The sequence below is a fragment of the Corvus cornix genome, chromosome Z (genome assembly GCF_000738735.6).
Source record: "Corvus cornix cornix isolate S_Up_H32 chromosome Z, ASM73873v5, whole genome shotgun sequence".
In the NCBI taxonomy this organism is placed as follows: Eukaryota; Metazoa; Chordata; class Aves; order Passeriformes; family Corvidae; genus Corvus; species Corvus cornix.
The window spans coordinates 33,497,440-33,521,807 of NC_046357.1; the positions used below are offsets into that span (position 1 = coordinate 33,497,440).

The 24,368-nt window shown below is 37.8% G+C and overlaps 1 protein-coding gene across 3 annotated transcripts in view; it reads right to left on the reverse strand.

Moving 5' to 3' along the window:
* Positions 1-24,368, reverse strand: part of SYK (spleen associated tyrosine kinase) — a 56,724-nt gene that overhangs the window by 11,985 nt on the left and 20,371 nt on the right. For 2 of the 3 annotated variants that reach the window (XM_010399981.4, XM_019286234.3), the window contains exons 4-11: positions 16,681-16,819; positions 15,173-15,254; positions 14,056-14,102; positions 9,943-10,011; positions 3,872-3,962; positions 3,026-3,203; positions 1,625-1,834; positions 1,022-1,211 (exon numbers count right to left, since the gene is read on the reverse strand). In XM_010399981.4, the coding sequence (XP_010398283.1) occupies positions 1,022-1,211; positions 1,625-1,834; positions 3,026-3,203; positions 3,872-3,962; positions 9,943-10,011; positions 14,056-14,102; positions 15,173-15,254; positions 16,681-16,819 (1,006 nt within the window). The remainder of the gene's footprint in view (positions 1-1,021; positions 1,212-1,624; positions 1,835-3,025; positions 3,204-3,871; positions 3,963-9,942; positions 10,012-14,055; positions 14,103-15,172; positions 15,255-16,680; positions 16,820-24,368) is intronic. The other variant, XM_010399983.4, reaches the window with a different exon arrangement.

A 24,368-nucleotide genomic window follows, 5' to 3' on the forward strand; every position in this document is an offset into this window, starting at 1 on the left:
TGGCTCTCCACAGAGGGTAAGAGAGACATGTCCAGGTGGTTGAAGTGGGTGCTCTATTTCAAAGCACAGTGACTGCCTTGTGGCAAACTGCAGTTTACCTGAATTATGCTGTAACGCTGCATTATGCCCACTGAAGTGTCAAGCTATATGAGCACAGTGCTAGATCTAGTGACAGGACCCAACTGCATCCCGTGGAGTTGTAAAGAAAATGGACTTTTGATACTAATTCTCAAGGCTCTGAGGCTGGGATTGACAAGCTTCTCTGGCTAGGCTGGTGGCAGTGATTTAAGATGCCTTTTCTGGCAGCAGTTACTACTATTCCTATACAGGAAGGTCATCAGAAGGGAGCATGTGCTTGCTCCTCCTCTGCAGTGTTTCATGGGCTGGATTATTAGTTTCAAAGAGCCGATAAAAGGGCATAGGCAGAAGGAAGAAGTAATTTTAATTGCAAGAGGAATATACCAGGAAAACAAATATAGACATGTAACTTTATCTCCCACCTTTTACCTTATTAAATGATGCAATTATTCTAATCATTTTGGCTGTACAGAGGTCCAGTGAATTTAAAACCAAGATAAACAAATTTTGCTTAGGTTACTTTATTATTTAACAATGCTATTCTCTCAAAAACCTTCCCTAATTCTGTTCTGTAAGACAATGTATTAGTGCTAGCCTACATTTTCCTTGGACATGACAAGAACTGTTTTGCAACAAATACATTTTCCCCCTTTTATGTAAGGTAGTATCTCATTTCCACAATAACTTTCAATTTTCTAATGACAAGCGTACCAAAAGTAAATGAAAATAGACAAGTAAAAAGAGGAATGAGCTTTTCCCTCCCTACATGTCTCTAAATGTTGATCACATATTTTGAATTTGACAATCTAGTATCAGGCTATAAAACAATGAATGACACATAATATTTCAGATTTTCAACTTGCAAAACCAATTGCATTTCAACTGAAAATATCTTTATTAAGCTATGTTACTACACAGCTTCCATGTTGGGTTAAAACCTTACCTTGTAATAATTTTCATCAGCACTAAGAGCTTTAGAAAGTCCAAAGTCACTAATTTTGGCATAATGTTGGGTGACTAATAGCACATTTCTTGCAGCCAGATCCCTATGAACAAAATTATTCTCCTCCAGGTATTTCATCCCCATGGAAACCTGATGTACCAGCTCTGTTATATTCTTCTCTGTGACATGTCTGAAAATCACAATTGAATTTTAAAGAGGTCAGTAGCTCATTTTCCTGACTTTTCATGGAGTTCAAATACAAATCTCTACTTTGAACTTGTCCACATTACACTGGGAACCTGATCCACTTACATTTAGCTAAGCTTCAATTAGAAAAGGCAATCTAGGCTCCTGTCCTGGGCAAGATGCTGTGTTATCACATCAATAGAGGAGAAATTGAAGGATATGTGAAAATTCTCTCATTTATTGAAAATACACTATTTTGGCAGAAATATTTGACAGTTCAGAAACATGTTTCAGTGAAGAATAACTACAATCATTAATATTACAGTGACAACATATCAATTTTAATTGTCCAAAAAGAAAAATAAAAAATAAAAGAAAGGACCTGTATCGTATGGAATGGAATCAAAGTTCACATACCTATTTTTTTGCAAAAATTTGTTCAATGGCCCAAGTTCAGCCATCTCCATTACCAACATCCAGGCCTCAGCTTCACATATCCCTATCATTCGGACAATATATGGGTTATCCAGTTGCTGCATTACATTTGCTTCTCTCAGTAATTCATCTTTTATGGCTGGATCATTACTCTCGTTCTTCAGAATTTTTACAGCCACGGGCTTGGCACCCCTGCAAAAAAGAATCAAATTCTGGGACTAGTTGCTAAAAAATCTGTGCACTAATGCACACAATCTTCATCAGATGTTTCCATTCACATAGTACAAATTGGGACAAAAGACACAATTGACACTCAGAGGAGAAAAAAACCAGCCATAACAGGAACATCTCTCCATCAAATGCTCAGAAGACAGCTAAGCAAAAGAGCAAGAATGAAAAGAACCTGAGACAATTACAGATTGTCATAAAAATGCCTTAAGAAGCCTGAAAAAAAGTATACCGGACAAAATTTTCTTGTCCACTCTGGCAAGAATAGCATAAAGCTCTTCTGGCAAGAAAAACTATAAAGACCTTTCTAAGCACTGGAGTGTTTTGGGGGTGAGACCGGAACACACAGCGTTGCCAGGCCCCAAGGCAGTGCTCTGAAATCCTGAGAATCTAAGCCTACTTCTGCAACCTCCCATTCATATAGCAAACTGAAGGAGTGACTGATGAGATCAACAGAGCTCAAGTGTGAAACAAGATTAAAAAATACACAAGCCAAGATCAGAGCCCTTCAAATCCCTACAGCCTATATTGGAAAAATAAAAATCCTTCCTGCTTCTGAAAACCCTTGTTAAAGAAATCCCTCCAACTTCAAGAGATGGGAGTATGTACATAATCAGTCCATGCACATAAACAGCATACTGATAACATTTTACTATGAAAATGCATGAAATCAAGTACAAACAGGGTCTGTTCCTACAGACATGACATGGTAAAAAATGATAAAACATGTTCTGTCTCCTTGAAAATCAACATTTCAGCTTCAGGAAAACTGGTATTTATCACACTTACTTTAGGCAAAGCTCTCTTTGCTATAGGTGAACTGTCCATGGCACTCTACACATTTTCTGACAGAGATGTTGTGCAGATGGGAAATACTGTGTAGCATTTGTACTTTTGCAAACTATTGAGGAACACAGTGGAATTCCCACTCTACTATCCCCGTCAGGAGAGAATATAGTCATAAGCAGCATTTCGCACTTTACAGACTAAAATGAGTGCATACATGTACGTACAAAGAGAGAAACTGGTGAATATTAGCCCAAATTAGTTACGGTCTGTCACCCCAAATGACATGCAAAGATTACTGCTGCTCCAAAAAGTAAAGGCTAGAATTTTTACATATTAGATTCCATGAAAATAGAAGGCAACACTCACTTTTTCATCCTATAGAACCCTTTCTTTACAGTACCAAAGTTGCCAGAGCCAAGTTCACCCTCCTCCAAAGTTAACAATTTCCTGTCAAGAGTGACATTTTTTGGTTTAATTTCATCTGGATCAGCATATGGACTTTCATAGACCTCAGTATCCATGGGTAAGGCTTCCCTCTGATCACCTGCAGTTCAAACAATGAAAAAATAAGACATGATTTTAGACATTTTTGCCGCCACAGCTAATATATTCACCTTTTCTATGTTCAAGATCATCAGTGTGTTTGACTTGTAAGGGCATTATAAAGAAACCACATATATATAGTCCATATAGCCCATTATAAGCATTTTAGAACACACCAAAAGACAGTGGCCTCCCCCTGGTGACATGCTGTAACTACTGAATATCTGTGCAGGGTGAAACCAGGATATTCCTTGACAAGAGGGTTAGAAGTTGGCCCTTCTCCTTAGTACTTCCCATTAGTTACCTCACATAATTCTTCACTCAGAATGCTGCCTTACATGTACTTCATTCTTAGGCACCTTGCTTTAATTGCATTATGCTTGGCACTGTGGATGCAACAATTCTTTTTATGATGTGCAAGGATATAGTTTTTAGAGTCAAGGAAATAATAATATTCCACTTCAAAATGGAAAAAGGGTTTCTGCTAAAAGATTTTTGTTATAGATGGTGAAATCTGACATTTTCAGCTACCAGGACGGAGTTATGATAGCGGCTACACCAATATGTAACAGAATGTGAAATATATGCAAGAAAAAAGAAACATGGATTGAGAGAGATCTCTCCCATAAAGAAGAAAATTGCATTAATGCTATATATTACTCTGCCTACCTCTTTCTGCTCCTGTAATACCTCTGTTCCTTTGCAGCACATAAGGATTAAAAGGTGCTTCTTCTTGTGGGTGGCTAATAGTTGACTGAAGCTGTAGCACACAAATAAAGTTTTTCTGTTTAACAATGAATAGGTAAGTCAAAAGCACTTTTTTTCCCCAAGGATTTTGGCATAATGATTGCAAGACACCCATACGTAAGAATCAGAAGGAAAGGGAACCAGAAGAGGTTATTTCATTCTGGAGGCTATTGTTAGAGCAGGCTAAAAGCGTAGAAAGATATGACAAATATTTCAGACCATTAGATAAGAGAGAATTAACTGTAGTGGGTCATGCACAAATCTTATTCTGCAGATATTAAATTTACATCCTCTTTTCAAATTTGCCATGTAACACAAATAGTCAGAAGGATTTCTCTTTAATTTATCCTTCCTCCTTCTTCAAGTTATCTCTCCCCCTACCTAGGCAACAGAGAAATTGCTAGCAAAAATGAAAACAAAAAACAATTTCCTGTTTCTCTTGTGGATATTACAGAGGGACTCTATTTTAAAGAAGTGGAAGAAACTGGAGTAAAAAGTTACTACTTTAATAGGCTTGTGTAACCATCAGGGACAAACATAATGGACCAGATATTAGGACATCTGCTCTAAGGAGGGAGAAGATTACCCAATTAATTAAGCATCTGGTTCAAATACAATTCTTCTGCCTTTACTCTTGTCAGAGAAATAATATGGAGTACACAAACCATCTCATCCATTGTTTGTTCTGGAACTCTTCACCTGGGTACGGCACAATGAAGTACATAGATGAGGGAAACTACTAATCTGGTCGCTTCTGTTTGTGAGCTGTTGGGAACACGGGAATTACAGAACCTATTTCTGCACATTAGCTTCTTTTCAAGTAAAGAGAAACAAAGCTCTGGTGGAAGGTGTCCTTGCCCATAGCAAAAGGAATGTAACAAAATGATCTTTAAGGTCCTTTCCAACATAAACCACTCTGTGAAGTTTCCTGTAGTGAACTATTGGATGCAATAGAAGTTTTATCATTTGGAAACTGCATTTAGTAGGGGAAACACCTGACCTGGGAACTACAGACCTTGAAATCATGATGGTATATGCCCAGCTGGCTGAAATAGAAAAGGTTTCACTACACAGATTTTACTGCAAACCATGTGTAGGAAGCCAGTTTTCAGCAATATTCTGGCCTAGTGGGATGAGCACAGTGAAATCAGGCACAGTAAGGGTAATGTTTCTGACTTGAATTGCTTAGTATTTGGAACAGTGTTAAAGGGCCATTTGCTGTCAAAGCAAATCACAAAACTCTGGAGAGTTCTGGGATACATCAAGGAACAAACTGTCTGATCTATCATTCTTGAGAACAAGGGAGGCAAATGAAGGTATAAACCAAGATCCTCAGCTCTAGTTTTGTTTTTCTAGACTGATTCACCCTGGCAGCTTTCCAAGACCTGTGTCACTATTTTACACAGGTAATTCACTAACCCCAAACCCCCATTAAGACTGGAAGTCAACTTTTAACTGGCCAAATGTAATTAACATACACCAAATTTGAACACCTCAGGAATCCATTCACTAGTGAAGAACGTCTGGTAAAAACATAGCTCTGGCGAAGACCTAGATGAGTCCTTAAATTTGACACCAGACATTTCTGCTCGTTGCAATTCAAGAACAACAACAACCAAAAAATCAGAAAGGATTGGATGCTCTTGCTCAGCAACTGCATTAAAAAAATAAGTACATCAATTCCATGCTTGTAAATAAAGCTCTGCAGCTGTGAATTGGAAATCACACAGTGACACCAAATACAACAAAGTGGGTTCTCTTTCTCAGGGAGCTGCTCATGTTTAAGAAGAATCACAGTGTCTTGTTTATCATTACTTAACTTGGTTAATATATGTGGAGTGTTATTTCTAATTGTTGCAGATGGATTCAATAGCTTAGTAATGTCTTTTTCATTAATACTCTTTTTTTCCTATCTGGAAGGAAATGGGAGACCTGGCTACCCTGGACAAAGAGAAGCCTGAGGTTCTCCAGTCTTCCATGCCTCAGTATTCAATGGCAAGTTCTGTAGTCACATTGCCCAAGCTGAGAAAGGAAAATGCAGGGACAGGGAGAATGAACACCCTAAGTCCACTGAATGGACTTAAGTTAACAATGAACACTTAAGTCCTAAGGAGAGGATCAGGTCTGTGGTCATCTAAGGAAACTGAATGTGTACATGCCCATGGGACCAATGAGATTCATTTGAGGGTACTGAGGGAGCTGTCAGACAAAGTTGTTAAGCCACTGTCATTTTTGAAAAATTGTGGCAGTGAGGTCAAGTCTCTGATGACTGGATAAAGGGAAATATGACTCCCATTTTTAAAACGGGGAAAGCAGAAGACCGGGGGAACTACAGAGCAATGAGTCTTTCCTTTGTACCAGACAAGGTCAGGAAGCAGATGGTCCTGAAAACTATGCTAAGTCACATGGAGAAAAAAGGGGTGTTTGGTAACAGCCAACATGACTTTCCTAAGGGGAAATCATATCCAACAAATTTGGTGACCTTCTATGACAGGGCTACAGCACTGGTGAATGGGGCAGAGCAGCTGACATTGTCTATTTGGGTTTATGCAAAGTGCTTGACACTGTTCTGTATGACATCCTCGTCCCTAAACTGGAGAGAGGTGGGTTTGATGGATGAACCACTTGGTGGATAAAGAATTGGCTGGATAATCACACGTGAAAAGTGGTGGTCAAGGACTCAATGTCCATGTGGAGACCAGTGATGAGTGGTGTCCTGCAGGGACGGGGCCGATGCTACTCAGCATCTTTGTGGGTGACACGGACAGTGGGATTGAGTGCAGCAAGTTCATTGATGGCACTAAGCTGTGTGATGCAGTCACACTGGAGGGAAGGGATGGCATCCAGAGGGACCTGGACAGGCTTGAGAGGTGGGCCTGTGTGAAATTCATGACCTTCAGCAAGTCCAAGTGCAAAGTCCTGCACCTGAGTCAGGGTGATCCCAGACACATCTACAGGTTGGGCAGAGAAGTGATTGAGAGCAGCCCTGAGAAAAGGACTTGGGGGTTATGAAAAAGTTCACGTCCAAAGCCGCTTGACCAGCAAAGTGAGGGAGGAGATTCTGCCCCTTAACTCCACTATGGTGAGACCCGACCTGGAGTACTGCATCCAAGTCTGGTGCCCCTACCGTGGGAAGGACATGGAATTGATGAAGCAAGTCCAGAGGAGGCCACAAAGTTGATAAAGGGACTGGACCATCTACCCTACCAAGACAGGCTGAGGAAGTTGCAGCTGTTCACAGAGAGGAGAAGGTTGTGTGGAGACCCCGCAGCAACATTCCAGGATCTGAAGGGGGCCTACAGGGAAGCTGGAGGGGGACTCTTCATTGGGAATTGTAGTGATATGACAAGGAGTAATCGGTACAAACTGAAAGAGGGAAAATTCAGTTTAGATAATAGGAAGGAATTCTTTACTATGAAGGTGGTGAGGTTGCCAAGGGAGGCTGTAGATGCCACATCCCTGGAAGTGTTCAAGGAGAGATTGGATAAGGCCTTGAACAACCTGGTCTAGTGGAAGGGGCCCCTGCTCATGACAGAGGAGGCTGGGACTAGATGTTCTCTAAAGTCCCTTACAAGCCTTAACATTCTGTGATTCTATGATTTCTGGCTGAACTACAATTTAATACTTCACAGGCACCTTTTCAGCTCCTATTAGCAACTTGGGAAAATTGTGCAGCACTCAGAAAACCTCAGACGTTTTTCTTTAGTCCTGCCAGTCATGTACTCACAGCATGTACCCACCTTGCATAACTTTGAATTGGATTTTCTACCAGGAATTGGAATTTTTTTCTCTTAAAGTCAAGAAGACTGACTAGAAATGGGGAAGGAGATATGCATCCTTGCATATACAGTGATCTGAGTGATAGTAAAATAAAATTTCCTTTTTATTTAACTGTCATTTAAATGCAGAGTCCCTTCTGCCCTACACTTTTAAAACAGCAAGTTTAATTTTGTATATATTTTTTGGATAAAAGGATCTTTTTTTAATACATCTAAGGTATAGGATAACTGATTACTTCTTGTATTCTTACAAGAAACCGAGAATGGGCAAAATGATCGTGGATTTATTCAACCAGTGAAAAGGAATACAAGAAAAGAGTTCTCTAGAGGAGCCTGTTAAAAACGTGACAGATGAATGAAATGGCTCCAACTACTCTAAATCTGACTTTTACTGCACAGATTATAATTTTATAGTAAATAGTATAGTAATATTCTCATGAAGATTGTGTTCATCAAGAAGACTGACTTATACGGCAAGTGCAATATTCTTTCAGGTTAATAATTCTGAATTGAAAAAATGCATACCATAAAGTAATCTTATTTTATTAAAATTTAATAGTGGAATACTGCATGACAAGCATCTCATTAGCCATAACCTCAATGAGCTTTGGCGAAGGCATCCCAGTTGCCACTAGGTGGCAGGATTTCCTTTAAATTGTCTAAATTAACACTTTTGCACTGGTAAAACAGACTGATAAGTTTCGATCTGGATCCTAAAATTTAATACAAATAGTGCATTTGGGAAATAAAAAAACCAAAAAATCCCAGGAAGGAGTAAATATAACATAACAATTAAAATAAGTAGAATTTTTCTGGTTTACTGTCTGAAAGCTTTTGACATAGTAGAAGTGATTGTGTAATTAACCAGGTCTAAAGTAAACTCTGCTTGTTAAGGTTAACAAATGGTCAGTCTTAGAATTGTTCAGAGCAGGACTTTTGTCTAGAGTCTAAAATCTGGCAGTATGATGTGGGTCTGAGTATTAAGGGTTAAGTACACGAAAGTGGTGATCAAATCAGGTTTCCTAAACTACTTCCTTAAATGACTGTTTTTTCTCTGGCAATATGCTTCAGTCTCTACTCTGTGTATGTTGCCCAGAAGGCAGGAAATAGGTATTTAACAGCAGAAAGTGACCAGAGCAAGACACAGGTTTTACCAGGTTAACAGAAAGCAGTGTGACCAAAAACATGTCTACAGAGTTCAGACCCTACACTCATTTTTCTGAATCAACCCAGAATGTGTGATAGTTTGGCATTGTATTTCAGGTGGTTTAGGGCAGATCATGAGACTGCATCTGTGTTTGTATGTGATAAACACACAATGAAAAAGAGATGTGGGTCCTCCAGGGATACACAGCTGACAACAGCTGTTAGTACTTCAGCATAAAAGTGAACTGAAGCTGTAGGAAAAGAGTATTTGTTATTTATCAGGATTATCAAATACAGTATATATCAAAACACAGCTTTTCACTCCTAACAGTAGCATACCTCTAGGGCTTTTCATGACTGCTCATTTTAGTTGAAGAGCAACTGGAAATAAATCAATAAACATAAAGAGAGACTCATGGATCGAATAGGGCCATACATGTTATTCTCAGCATGCAAACAAACGTATAGCTACAGGTTTCAGAACTACATCAATTACTGGACAGCACCATTTTCTGGCCATGCAAGAGCATTTTCACCAGGACAGGGCTGGGGTCCCCTCAGCTCCCTGGCACCTTACCAATTTTCCCATTCTGTTTGGTCTTTTGACATCTTACACTTGCCCAAATGTAAGTGAATGTATAACAAGGTTTGTGCACATAGGTTATGTAAGTATGTATTTTGTTGTTTTTATTGTACCCTAAATGTGCTCAGTAATAACATAATTGTGAAAGCAAGACAATTTTCTGATTAGGAAGGAGAGTAGAAATGTAATTTTGTTCTGCTATAACTGAATGGTTTTGAAAAGTAATTTATCACTTACATTTCATGTATATTGGTGGCCAGAATTATGTAAGAAGAGTCCCTCTACTTTTAAAACTCCTCCAAACCCATTGCTTCAGTTATAAAATCAAGCCCATAATTATGCAGGGAATTAGGATAGATGCAGAAAGCTTACAAAATCTTCACAATCTAATTGTTAGTAGTCAAGACAGCAAGTGAAAAGAGGAGGAGAAGAGAGTGAAATTAGTCATGTAAGTATTTTTAACCGAAAAAAAGTATATGAGGCACCTTTTTGCTGCCAGCCTTTGGAAAGGTGTACGATTTGAGTCTTGAGATAATTCCACCTCCTGCCCAACTCTAGAAACCACAATGTCAAAGAGGAATAGTAAATGTGTCATGAACATAGCTAAAGGTTTTTCACAAAACAAAAATACAAGAAAAAAACACTCTCAACTCTTCTGTTGCGTGTGCCTGCAAGTACACACATGATGCATCAAACAAATGTAGTACAGGAAATCTTAGTACTAAATTTTCATCTGTATTACTGTCAAACCATCCTGAACATACCTTAAAGCAGCTTTTAAATTCAAACACATTGCCCTTTCTCCAGATCTTTATTTATAGAGTATGTTGTATATTTCTCCTTCCTCTGTCACTGAACTTTAGCCCCCTTCTCCTACCCCCAAACATATTTAGCAATGTAGATGAGTGGAAAACTTTCATGTCTGGAAGTATGACTAATGTATTGAGCAAAATTTGAAGCACACCTTGGTCATACAACAGACAATATGGTTATTGAAGCAGAAAGCACACAGGTAATACTAATTCCAAACAAAAAAAGAACAGGTGCTACATTTTACATGTGGACTTATGTTCTGTGTAAATATACCTTTAAAAGATATGTGAATATATTTTACAAGAATACACTAGTTATGTTAAATGTGACAAATCAGCATTTCTAGGGGTCACTGAGAGATCATACCTGACTATTTAAAACTATGTAGATGGAGTACTTATTGTTCAAACATTTAGACTAATGCTGAGGCAGAAACAATAAACTGAACCACATTATCAGTCACTTTAAACAGCCTTTGAACTCACTCTGATGTTCTGAACATTTTAGTAGTCCATTTGGACTTCTTATTTTCTGAAAAGATAGCTTTTTTAATTTATAGGATTGGTGTATTTCCTAGTTTTCTTCTAAAAGAAAATGTTTGATTTCACATTAAAAAGGTGTCTTTTCTTTCAAAACACCAAGGATAGCCATGAGGTCCCTGTTGCTGCCAGAAGAACACAAACCTTTTTGACGCTTGACATTCTTCATAGCTGTGATACATAAAAATTCAGTTATTGCATACTGGAAAAGGTTACCGAGTCAGCTGTTTTCTTTTACTTCATGAAATTTTCTTTCCATATTGGGAATAAATGAATACTTAGCTACAGTTTTGCAACAGATACATTCTCTAAGAGGTCAAGTGCTCCTTTGCACAAGCTGAGCATGGATGGTTCTCATTATACTTTTCCAACAAGAGTATCTCCCAGCACTTGAGTAAGCAACCACCTGCAGTGCCTTGATGTTAATACTGCTTAACTCACACGTTTGTATTAGACCTACAGATGCATGCTAAGATGAATACTTCATCAGGCATAGGGACAGTACTACTTACAGTTAGGCTGTACTCATAAAATTTAGGTCTATTATTATTACCTGAAAAACTGTGACCTAAACAAATAAAATACTGAGAAAGGTTAAGAGGACAGCTTAGGAGCTGGAGAACTGAACTGAAGACTCATTTCAAAAGCTCCTCTGCAGGTTTAAATATATACTGGGATGAAATTGATTGCAGCGAGAAAAAAGTAATTTGTAAAATGAAAGGGGTCAAAATCACCTTAAACCTGGTTATGGAGCCTATGGTGAAATGTGAGAAAAGTCCCAGTCCATGCATGTTCTGGGAGAAGCAAGAACAAGTAAGTCTCCATATTCTGCATGGGAAAATTAGCTTCAATACAGACTTTTATCATAGAGTCCTTTCTTTTGCAGAGGAAGTGTATTAGTATCACTAAAAAGGAGATGGTCCATATTCCAATAAACCTAAGCACTTTGTTACTCCAAGTTTGTTCATGGAATAATAGTTGAATACTAGACAAATCTGATGTAGATTAATGTTCCTGATATAAATTTTACTCCAAGTCCTTACACACCAAGAGTTTACAGATAAATTATTTGGACAGTCTGCCTTGCATATCACCAAGCAGGTCTTTTTACCTTTTGTGCACCTTCTTAACTTCAAAACAACTTCAGATTTGGGCATGCTATCCCACTAAGACTTTGGAATAGCACCACTGTAATTTAGACTGTAATATATATAAAAATGAAAAAAATACTGAAAAACTGGTCTGGATGGGAACACCAGTATTAGATCGTTGCTTGGCCATTTTGTTCCTCTACTGTCCCTCTTTTGCTTCTTTATTATAATCAATCCTTTCTCACAAGGCATGGTCATTCCTGTTGCCTTGCTTGGGATTGTCTCCTGCTGGACATCATTCTTCAGTGCAGTGTCAAAAACTGGTGAAAGTCTTTCAGTTGAGGCCTTGCCAGTGTTGAACAAGCTGGAAACACATTGATGTTTCCCCTTCCTCTACCAGCATGGTGGTTGCTCATCCTTGTTCCTATTCTGATTCACTGCAGGCATCACATCTGCTGAAAAACTGTCTCTGCTCACCATTCTGTGATTTACATCTGACTATTAGAAGTGCAATATCTTGCACTAACTTCTACTGAGCTTCACCCTTTTATTTTCCAGGATGTTTCTCTAATTCATCACAATTATTTTGATAGTTCAAAAATTCACTATTCCAATTTACATATTTTGGCAAACCTTTTAATAAATTAAACAAATGTGCAGTATACTAGAAATGTCAGAAACTCTGAAATGCTAATTATCATGGCGTAAATAATATAAAGACAGATTGCACATCCTCCGCATAAGATTGTATTTGTATTACATATGTTTGTGGTTGTATTCATTCTCTTCAGGCTGGGCTTTTTTTTTGTTTGTTTCTGTGTAATCTGAAAAGTTGTATTTCAGGCATATTAAAATCTTCATGAGTTACTGCTTTTGCACAAAGGCATTAATGTGCGAGGACCTAGAAATATTAACAATATTTTAGCATACTATTTGCAAAATATGCACTCTCACTCTTAGCTTTGGTGACTTTCCTTCTAGTTATCATGACAAGTCTTAAGCAGTAGTAGTTAAATTTACACTTAGTGAATTTTTCGTGAATATTATGAAATGTACACAGTATTCCCACACTGAGTGTGCTTTCCTATCGCTGCAACTGCATGTATACCAGGAGATATATATTCATGTGGTCTTGTGTGCTTAAACTTCATGGACATGCTTGCAAATGGCACAGATCCGAACCTCAAGGCAGCATTTATATATTTTAACTATTTATTTTTTTAATTAATTATTCATAATAAATATAATGAATAATTATTATTATATATATTTAATATAAAATAATAAATTTTATAATATTTTTAACAAAAAAAGGGACTGATTCTGGTTGCTTAATTTCCAATGATTGAAAAAGATACTTGATTTTCAGAAATGAAAGTATGAGAATGGCTGATCACAGGCCTGCTAGGAGTCAATAGTACTGAAATAAAGGTAATTGACCATCAGAACAACAATTTTTTTTCTATAGTGTGGGACTGCATCAAGATAATGACCTAGATGATTACATTCCAGGGAAATGATTAAAATTAACTCCCTATTTCAGATGAAATCAACTACATTGAACAAGACAGTATTATATGATTCTGTGGATGTATCACACCTCAGGTGGCTCCTCTAGTCAATGGACTTCAAGAACTTAGGTAATTATAATAGCAGGTGAACTTGCTCACTCTTCATGGAGTTGGTGAAAGAATCACCCCTAATGCAGTGCACAAGAAATGAAACCTTTGTGCAAAGTCTGATGTTAACTGCACACACCAAATACGAAAATAAATTGAACTTCCATGTCTGCTTCAGTCAGTGGATTCTCAAAGTGAACAATGTAAGCAATGTGGTATCTCTCCTCCTGGTGTTGACACAATCACTATAAATACAACCATCAAGGAGGCATTCTGCCTATGTAAAATACTGGTTTTTTCACATACATTTTATGTGTAAAAGAAGTTAAAATTAAATTATGATGAGCACATACAAAACACTGATGAAAGCAATACCATACCAGAATATGTTAATTTTCTTTTCAGCTCACTGTTTACAACACTAGAAAAACAAACTCACAGATGAAATAATATCCAAGAACTAGGACTCCCAGAGCAGTATGTGACTGTAAGCCTTCCCAAATGAATGCTATTGCTATCCCACCACCTACACTTACCTTAGGAAGTGTTCCAGAAGAAGGATGAGTATTAAAACCAAGATTATCTGTGAAAGAACCAAATGTAAAATGATACTGAGCAAGGTGAGAAATTTGTGTAAGAACACAGAATTTTACAGAGGGGATCAACTGTCTAGTTTTTAAATCACATTACAGTGTTTCTCCTGGACTACCTTCTTTGCTTTTGTCTCTTATACACAGCAGACTATGGTACTTCTGGCTACAGAGACCAAACTATGTGCAGATCCTAAATGATTTGAAGGAGCAGAAAAAGAATGGTGGAAAAAGCATGTAGTGATTCAAAGGAGTGGAAAAAGTAAAAACTTCAGGGTTGGACTTGATGAACTTGAGTGTATTTTCCAACATAAATGGTTCTATGATTCTATTCTATTATTCTATATCCTCTCACCATGGCACTGGTATCCAGCTAGAATGACAGAAGGTGGCCTTAGAGAGAGAAAACCACTTCTGGAAGAGCACAAGTTGGACATAGAACAATCAGAGGCATCTCTTTTCCCTTTTCAGTCAGGGCAAGATGGAGGACAATGTCTCCTCAGTGTGACATGACATTAAAGAAGAAACAGGATAAAAGCACACTGAACCTCACAACATTTTCCCCACCTCTTCTCCTCCTTTCCCACAAGTTATCACAGAATGCCCCTCTGACCCCCACTTTCAGCGTCGCGTGCACTCAATGCCTTGTCCTGCCCTACTCCCCCCTACACGGGAACTCACCTCCTGGGTGCATGACTCACTGCACCCTCCCTGAGCTCCTGTAGCACCATTGCTCCTGTGCCTGCTTCAGCTTGGAGTAAGGACCACTGCAGTAGCGCTGGGAAGACCACCTTATTCATGTGTGTGGTCCAAGTAATACGCACTGCCACTCTGAGCAGCAAAGCACATTTCTGATCTGACAATAATTTAGACCCAGCAGTAATTTGATTTGGTAGCCTTAAGCTACAGGATCTGCCTCCATCATGCGCAGTCCGGCAGATATAAACTCATTTGAAAAGTGAAAAATCTGCACCTACTTACAGGGCAAGTGGAAAAACTGCACAGCTATTTATCATAAATTTCATGTCTTTTTATACATATAAAAATAATAGGAATAACTCACCATTTTCTGAGCCATGTTGTGGACAAGGAATGGTAAGAACCCTTAATAATCCATCTGGTTTGTATGAATAATGCTCAACTAACTAGTAGAATGAGAGGGGAGGAAAAAAAAAGAAATAATGAGAGTAAAAGGTATGAAAATATAAGGGTGGTATCACTAAATATATTGTCTCTTTGAAACTGTGTGCATATGTATGACAGTCGATACATATTACAACAAATGACCTTGGCATACAGCAGATCTTTACTGCACATGTTCTTTACTTTACGTTTTTTTAGCAGGGATGCATGTTTCTGAAGTAACCTTGTGGATAAATGTGGAACATGATTCAGGAATTGAATTAGTAAGGGCCAGTACTACCCCCCTGGTTCTGGTACTAAATAGCTTTTTAGCTCTGTGCAAATAATTTATTTTGATATCTTTGAGTTTTCACTCTTTTTTTTTTTTTAATTTTTGGGCATAATTACAGTGCAAGAATGATCCTAATATGCAATGCTTTATTTGGACCTCAGAATTGCAATAGGATTTGCACAGTTAATAAATGTATAGCACAAGTAGTTGTGGCCATTTGAGCTCCTGGATTGTCCTCGCCAGGTCATTTTTTACAGGTTTTCCATTTGGGTATAAAGGAGAAGGTCTGTGAGTGTAAGAGTTGCAGACATTCACAAAAATTGTAAGATAGCAGAGCTGCTTTTAAATTTCCAGTGACACCAGGAAAGAAATACATAGGACATTTACAAAAATGCTAAGAATTAATCTTAGCATTTGTAAATAATCTTAGCATTCTTTGCAAGCAAAGATTCCAATTTTAGATTTGTGACTCACTTTACTTGTTTTAATAGATTTTTAAGCAAGAGGACGTAAGAGAATTCTGCAGGGGTTTCAATTCCCTTAGTATTTTCAATTTACACAATCATTTCACCAGTATTCAGTTTCAGTATTAACTATGGCATAGTCAGCTATGGACTTCTTAACTGCCTAACCTTTACCAGGGTTCAGGCATATTTTGGTGGTAAGCCTCAGCAAGCCATGCTTTTGCAGACTTGAAGGTAGAGAATTTCAAAGCTAAAGACTGCATTATGTGTACAGCATCTTAGACCATCCCCTTTTTGCTTCTTCGAATTCTGCTGGTTGCTGTCATAAAGGACAGTAGCAAAAGACTAAACCAAGCATATGCATGATTGAATATGGTTACTTGCAAATGTAAACGGACTTTCATTCAAGAGAATGTTCAGCTAACTGAATAATTAATCACAGTTTTGAACTCAGCTGGGCTACAACATCACATTTAAAAATGATTACACTGTACAATCACACAGCTTTCTACATTAACATATATTTTCTTCGTGTATAGAAACCACACATTGGAAACATATGACAAATAACCTGCCAAAATGTGTTCATTTTAGCCAAAGACAATTGTCACAAGGCAAAGCAAAACAAAGCTGCCCTGGTCAGTTATATGGAAACGTGATGACAGATATCCACGTGATATAAATTTAACAGACCTGCCACAGGGTGTCAAATCTTTTTCCATCCGGTATGGAGAGCTTTCCGGTCTTATCTCTGTCAATACGATAGTGCAGTACTTTTCCATCATTCAGTAGGCACAGGGCATAGGAACCACTGCTGTCCCTTTCTCGGATGCTGTAGGAATAAGAGAGATTTTCAGGGTTACACTTTACTAGGAATGAGCATTCTTCTTAAATCACCCTTTCCTTAAAACTTCAGAATTAAAAATGAAACAAAGTCAGCACTGCAACTTCTGAACACATTTTGTTAAGTCTTTCCTTTATTTATTAGTGTAATTAATTTTCAGATAAATTGCCTAAAGTTTCTCTTTTTTTCTTCCAAAAAGGCAACAGATGAAAACAAAAAATCAGTGATTTAAGGCACTCTGTTAGGCAGCTACAGAACACTGTGCACTGCACAAAGCACTCTCTGGGCAAATATGCATTTGAAAGCTTCTGCAGTATGGGCTTACCTCTCTTGTATCTTTTATCTCGAAATAAAGAGATAGAAGAACAGAACAGAAGATAAAATATTAAAAGAATGTAATGTGAAAGTCAAATAAAGGCAACATTATTGTGTGAAATAGCTTGTTGTATGGCTGAGAATTTAAAGAAAATATTTCTGTAATCATTAATTCTTATAATTTCAGTAAAGACATTAAAGTTTTGCTGCAGATTTCACACAAAATTCATATGAAACTTCACCATGGAGAGATCATCAAATGTAACATAAAAACTTTGTCTAACACTCATAGGTAGCCAGGATGATCTCCTTCTTCCAAAAGACCAGTGAGTGCCCTCTGGGATGCCTATGAAGAATGACAAAGTTGTTTTACGTGTACTCAGGGCTAGCTGACACTGACACCAGCGTATTCTGATGACTGGACCCAGAGTGGATAGGAATTTGTTACTAGCTCCATCATAGTTGGTGCAACATTTCTGAGTTCAGAAAGAAGGCATTTTCTTTCAGGCGAGTTCCCCTGCTCAATTACAGCTGACAGTGAGACAGCAATAGAATTAGAATAAAATTCTCTGGCTTTTTTTTTTTTTTTTTTTTTTAATGAAAAGCCTAGATTCTGGAACATTAAAACATTTCTTGTTCTGGTGTGCACAGAAATCTATTTACTCTCCATTGAATTTCTGAACGGCCTTGAAAAGAAATACAGCAGTAATGCTCCCTAAGGTGTTAAGAAGCTTTGCTGGTGCAACACTGGTACTTGCTATAATATCTCAGAAGATTGCAGAGCCAAGTATTGAACTATTCTCCTCAGCTGACTCCCTCAAGGCTGAAGTAAAACTGTGTTTTGTCTGAATTACTCATGCACCTATTTCTTTCAAGTAGAGTGATTATTGTTGCCTAAGATGTGAACAAGACACTGGCTAAAAGGAAAGGGAAGTAGGGTCAGTTTTTATTTTCTGAAACCAAAGTAACTTGCCTAAGTCTCTAAAGCAAATTGAAACACATTGTGGTTTCTTCATGACATGTAGGTGTTTTCTTAGCATGCTGATTTCCTGTGCTGAGTGACCAGTGAAGAGCAACTAAATGCTAAAATGAAGAACGACTTTTACTTTGTCCTCTTCTGATTTGCTCTAAGCAAATAAAGCTTAGAGAAATATTTTCAGAATAGAACTAATTATTTCTAAAACACAAACACATGGCGTTTCATTGCAATCAACTTCTGTTCAGAATAAGGCACAAATAGGATTATAAAAATGCAATGGATTGTTTCTCAGTAACAAATACCCTTCATGTTTCACATGAGGAAATGGTGGCTCCAATACAATTTGTTCTACTGAAACTGGTTCTCATTTGCAAGAGTCGTTACTCTCACAAGAAGCATTTCTTGAGAGCACAGGCACCCATGGGAGGAAAGAATCCTGATTTCTAAAGAAATATGCAACCATCCAAACAGCTCTATCACTCTTCAGTGCAGGATTTCAGCAGAGTTCAGGTTTACAAGGCTGTAGTTGCATTTCAGAGCTTTTCCTTTCCCTAACCCAACAGCTACACAACTCTGGGGCCATCTGCAGTTCAGAGACATGTCAGCTTCTGTCAGACAGCTCTATCACTGCACATCCTAAAAACACCTCCGTTCTAACACTCATGATTAATCAGGGTCCAGAGAGTGCCTTGTTCTCTTAGAGTTATGGAGCAGGTGGGTTTTAAACTGCAGTCAGTCAACTCCAGCACAACATGGATCCCTACAAAACACAAAACCAGGAGATACTACCATCTTTCCAAACATGTCTGAAGAGCACAAGTATTGAGTGCATTGAATTGACAGCCTAAGTCTTAGTTTTGGCAAATAGAACCCTTACTGGATGACATGGATTGCCCCAAGCCATGTTTCACAATTTTATTTTGGTTTTTAGACTGTGGTAATGACTGCCTAGGTTAGGCTAAGCCGCCGGAACTGCAGCTGGGTAACAGTATCCAGTTTGATGTCAACAGTTGCTGTAAAAAATAGAGTCAAAGGAAAATGTTATTCAAACTAAAAGGTTGTAAATTGACATCTCTTTGAATGGAAATAGAAGTTTCACATCTTTTTGATGGTGCTGCCTGTATTACCCAGGGCCTTCACATCAGATCTGGGAGCTCTCTTCATATATGGAACTTTCCTTCTATCGAAAATAACAATTTTCAGAATGTTGAGAAATAATTTCAAAATGCCAAATGCACTCTCTGCTTTAAAGTGCTCCGAAATGAAAAACAGTTTTTTTTGTTCTTCGATAAAGACTGCTAACAAAGAAGGTCTTCATTTTAACAAAGCTATTAAAAAAAATTTTAAAAAGCATTTTAGCAAGGAAGGAAGCCAAAGCTGGCACTGAGGTATCACCCTGTCTTCCATTTCATGCTATTGCAGAGAATCACAAATGTACAGCAGAAAAACATAAAAATAATAAACACCTGTAAATAAACAACATTGTGATTTCATCCACTGAGAATAATCAGACATATGAAGAACTTCATTGAAAACAGATTTGAATACATATGTATATTAGAGAAGTGCCAAAGTTTCTAGATTTTTTATGACAAACATTTTTAAAGCAGCAGAATCAGGGATGTAGAAATTCAAACTGTTAACCGATGCAATGCAAAGAATGTTTAGGTATTGATTTTATAGTTAATGCAATTTGTGTTTGAGTACTTTTTATGGTTTTGGGAGTACCACATACATGGCAACCAACAACAATTTGGAGCATCATTGCAGACAGTGCAAATAGCTATCCATTCCCTCCTCTGGTATTTTCATTTGGAAGAAAAAAGAACAATGTCCCAATTTTCTTTGTTTCCACCTGAAAACCCAAATGATCCCTCTCTTTCTAAAGAAGAATATCCCTGAGGGTCAAAGAAATAAATTGCTATTACAATATGCCTCATTGACTGTGTAGAAAAAAATAGAAGTTGCAGCAGTGGAGAATTATGAAGAAAATAAACCAGCAAAATGCTTACTTTAGGAATGGTGTGAAATAATTCTTGTTCCTGAAACCAAAGGCATGCTAAATTTTATTGTCGGCATTGATTTGCCTTCTCAGCAATAACAGCTTTGTTGATGCCAGAGATATTGACATTGCCCACTGCTGATCGAGCCCCAGCTTGTCTGCCCTCACGACCATCTCTCAGATAATGCTATTAACAACATGGCTACTCATTATCACTTCAAAGATCTGCTGCACAATGCATATGTTCCAAGTTTGAGGGTAACAAGAAATGAACTTGGTGCCATCAGTAAAAGAATCATATAAAGAGCAAAACGGATTGACTGCCATCTTCATTTGCATCATTTCTTCTCCCCTGTTCAGTAACACATTAAAGCTGTTTCAGAAATGCCAGAACACTACAGAATTTAGGAGATATCCCAGCTTCACACTATGGCTATCTACAGTGGAACCTAAAAATTCATCTCCTGGTGAGTCTGCTGCACAGATACAAAATACTTTTTGTGGGAAGGATTGCATCACATTAGTCTATTTAGTTGACTTCACCCTGGCAGCAAAATACACCATGCTCTGCCAAACCCCTAACAAACAGCTCTGCAGCAAAACCGCACCTGCAGTAGGGGATCTTCTTAGTACAGCTGTCTCAGTTAGGGACCACAGCTTTTCTTCACACATCAGACCCACTCTGCTGCTGAAGCACCCTGCCTTGAGGAGCCACAGCCCTGCCACACTGGTCTGCCAGTGGCACCCAACACGTACCTAACTGAAGGTCAGTAAACAGCTCTCCCAGAGTCACAGGCATCATCCAGGCTGCTGTGGAGAGGAAGACAGCACCTCCAGAAACACTGTTCATTGTCTTTATATTATCATTTATCTTGAAAAATTCTTATGATCATCTAAGCCTAGCAACTGCTTGGCACTTTGAAGAGGAACTTCATCATTAACTAATATCCCTGAATTAAGGTCACATTTAATAGGATTGTTTTCATCTTCTATGGTGTCAACAATGTCCAGTGCCTTTTATGGATAAATAATACTAATAGAATTATTTAAAGAATTCTCTACAAGGTCAGAAAAATGACCTAGCTCAGGATGCAGTCCAGTAGCAGCAAACTCCTAGAAGAAGGCAGTAATCTTAGTGTAAATATAGACTGCTAAATATACCAGGAACAGAAATTTTTGGTCAGACAAAAGACAAGAAAACTCTTACCGACAATTGCACTTCAAACATTATTTTGAAATACTGTTACTCATAGTAACTATTGTGACATACAAAAGACAGTTTAGTTTCTAGTTGCCATGGAATGCCATGATGAGTATTACTGTAACTCATTATAATGGTCTAAACTAGATTTGTCCTCTTTAATATTCTCATTACATACTGAAGACACTCATATGACACCAAAATAGTTTCCTACTTTCCTTTACACAACAGTTCATATTTTATGTGACCTACATACAGCTATGAAGACATGTAAGAAGTTATATAGATTAAACTGCTAAGCTGCAATGTCTTCACTCACAATTTCCCTAATATTGAATGTAAAACAGTATTTCTGAATATTCTTTATCCTCCGCCAACTTCAGAACTTCTGGTTTTTAACACATATGCAAGATCACATGTTTGTTTAACTTAAGTGGTCATTACTGGTGATAAATCAAGATATGCCAACCCTTACCACATACCAGAGTTGTTTCCTATGTGAAACTACAGAGAAAACTAACTCTTTTGCTCAAGAAGTCATAATTTATTTTTCAACTGTTCCACACATGCATGCATGAACTCACATAGATAATATCAATGATATTATAAATATTTAACGATGCATTATCAACAAAAATACTATTACAAAATTAGTAAAATTATTACCAATATTAATAGTTTGATCTATGATCAATTTTCTCTACGAGGAAAAATGTAATAAACCCCAGAAATCTGGTGAAGAACCATCATCCAATACAGAATGTAAAACAGTGAAGTTAAGTGGGGCTTCAGGCACAAAATTCTCTATTTTCAGTTTCTTTTCAGATAATTTTAGAGATATTTTACTTCTGTTCCACTGCTACTTTTTTTTTCTCCAAAGTTTGTGCCTAGAGGGCCAATCTTACACAAACATTCTTCACAGAAGAGCTAGGCACTACTTCCCACTTCATGACATGGTTTCTGTGCTTGTGTTTGAAAACAAACTCTCTAACATACACATATATACTTCACTGACTTTTAAGCCATGACAAAAACTTTAAAAAGATCTTTGAAAATTCCCTAGTAAAACACCCACAGTTAGCTCAGAATTTTTCCTTGGATGCATTGTAGCGTTATCTTTATGATGCTATTCATGGTATTTTGAATTGGAGTCAGGAAGCTTTTCTACTATTTCCATATTTAATATATTAAAAATTCTAGATTTGACAATCTTGTACTGCTGCAAAGTAGTGCTAAAGAAATCTAGATGTTACTTGTATTATTACAAAGACTTTTGTACTGGATTTTGTTTCAAGGTAGGTAGGTCAGATGGATAGAAGATTCCTGGTGTAATGAAGTTTTGGAGACCCTTGTTAAAAATATACAGAAATATTCTAGCCCTCTAACATTTATTATTTTCTCCATAATAAACAATATGGTTTTTGTCATATTCAAGCACTGCTTGTGGATTTGTTAAATAACCTCAGAGTACCTGATCTCTTTGAAAATCTAGCTTCTCAGTTTGTTCCCAGATTCCAATTGCTACCTCAGCAAGCAAACAGATCTTAGACCTTGAATGTTCTAAAGTTTTACCTTTCAGTCAGCTTCTGGGCTTGAGTATCACAACTAGTGTAAGAAAACAGTCCCTGAGAACCTACATTCACAGTCACAAATTCAAAGCCTTCAATTCACAGACGTACGGAATATTCTGACCAGCACAGCTGCTGGGTAAGTAAAACTATGCAGTGTCTGTGCCTGAAATGTGAAACAATGCACTGCTCTCACATTCAGCAGTTTTGCCGCTACTGCTTTGGTTAGCCAGAAATGAGTGGTTTATTTCTCAACGCCTGCCGAGCCAGCCCATGTTAGGCAAACCACTGCAGAGAACAATAAACCTCTCTGAATTAGACCGTTCTTTTGTTATTTGTGATGAGCCTCTAAGTCTATGGGTCTGAGCATTAGAATGGCTCAGGAAGGTAAAATAACTGATTACAACACAAACGAACAACACGTTATTTCTCTTGCTGCACTGGCTACTGAACTATGGGGTAGATGAAGTTTTCTCTCTGTGTCTTCCCTGAGACCATAAGAGCAAATGGCAGCTGAGTGGTTACTATGGTCTAAAATGGCCAGATAGGAAGTCTATACAAGAGAAATTAATACATCAGAAAGCATCCTACAGATGCAGAAGTAGACAGTCTTGTCCTTAATAAGAGGGAACCAAGCTCAACACACTAGCAGCTCATATTATTTAAGCTCTAGTGGCACTTCTCATGGTTTAAACAGAGCCTTAAAATTAGCATTTTCTCCTCAATGGGTTTCTCTACCTGATATGGAAGCAGCCACCTGAGTTCATCAAAACTAAATAAAATACGGATCCATTGACATAACCAGTCCCGTGGGAGAATGTCTGAATGCTCCCCCACAACTCACGGAGCACGTCACTGCAAACAGTAGCAGAAATGCCTCCTAGGCCATCTTTAGGGAACACGGGAAAATGCTGGGAAAATATTCCCAGTCAAAGCAGTAGGAACTCTCATAGAAGAATAAAAAGAGACCAATGTTTATAACAGAGGCTAAAAATGTCAAGTCTCCTAAAAAATTTCACTCCCTTACTCCAAAACCTATCCCTGTTGCTACGAAATGTTAGGTAATGGATCTTTTTCTTTGAAGAAAAACTAGTTTCCTTTCCACCCCTCCCCCCCTTCCCCCACGTCTGCCCTTCCCCCCCTCACCCCAAAGAGAAGTACTTTGGCCACAGAGAAACCAATGTGTACCTGAGGCAAACTGGAAAAGCTGCCAGTTTTAATACATGATCATGATGCAGCTGATACAAAAATTTGATTTGGAAAGGTGTTAAAACAGAAAGCAAAAAAGCAATGTATTTTTTGGTACAAAAGCATCATTAAAAGAAAGGATTGCTTTTTTGTCTCAATTATGTATCCACCAGACCTTATGTTTAAAAAGTAGGAAAAGAAACTAGCAAAATCACAGGGCAAGAAAAAAGATGGGTTATGTGGTAATGCTGGGCTGGTAATCTGTAACAGCAACTACGTCCACC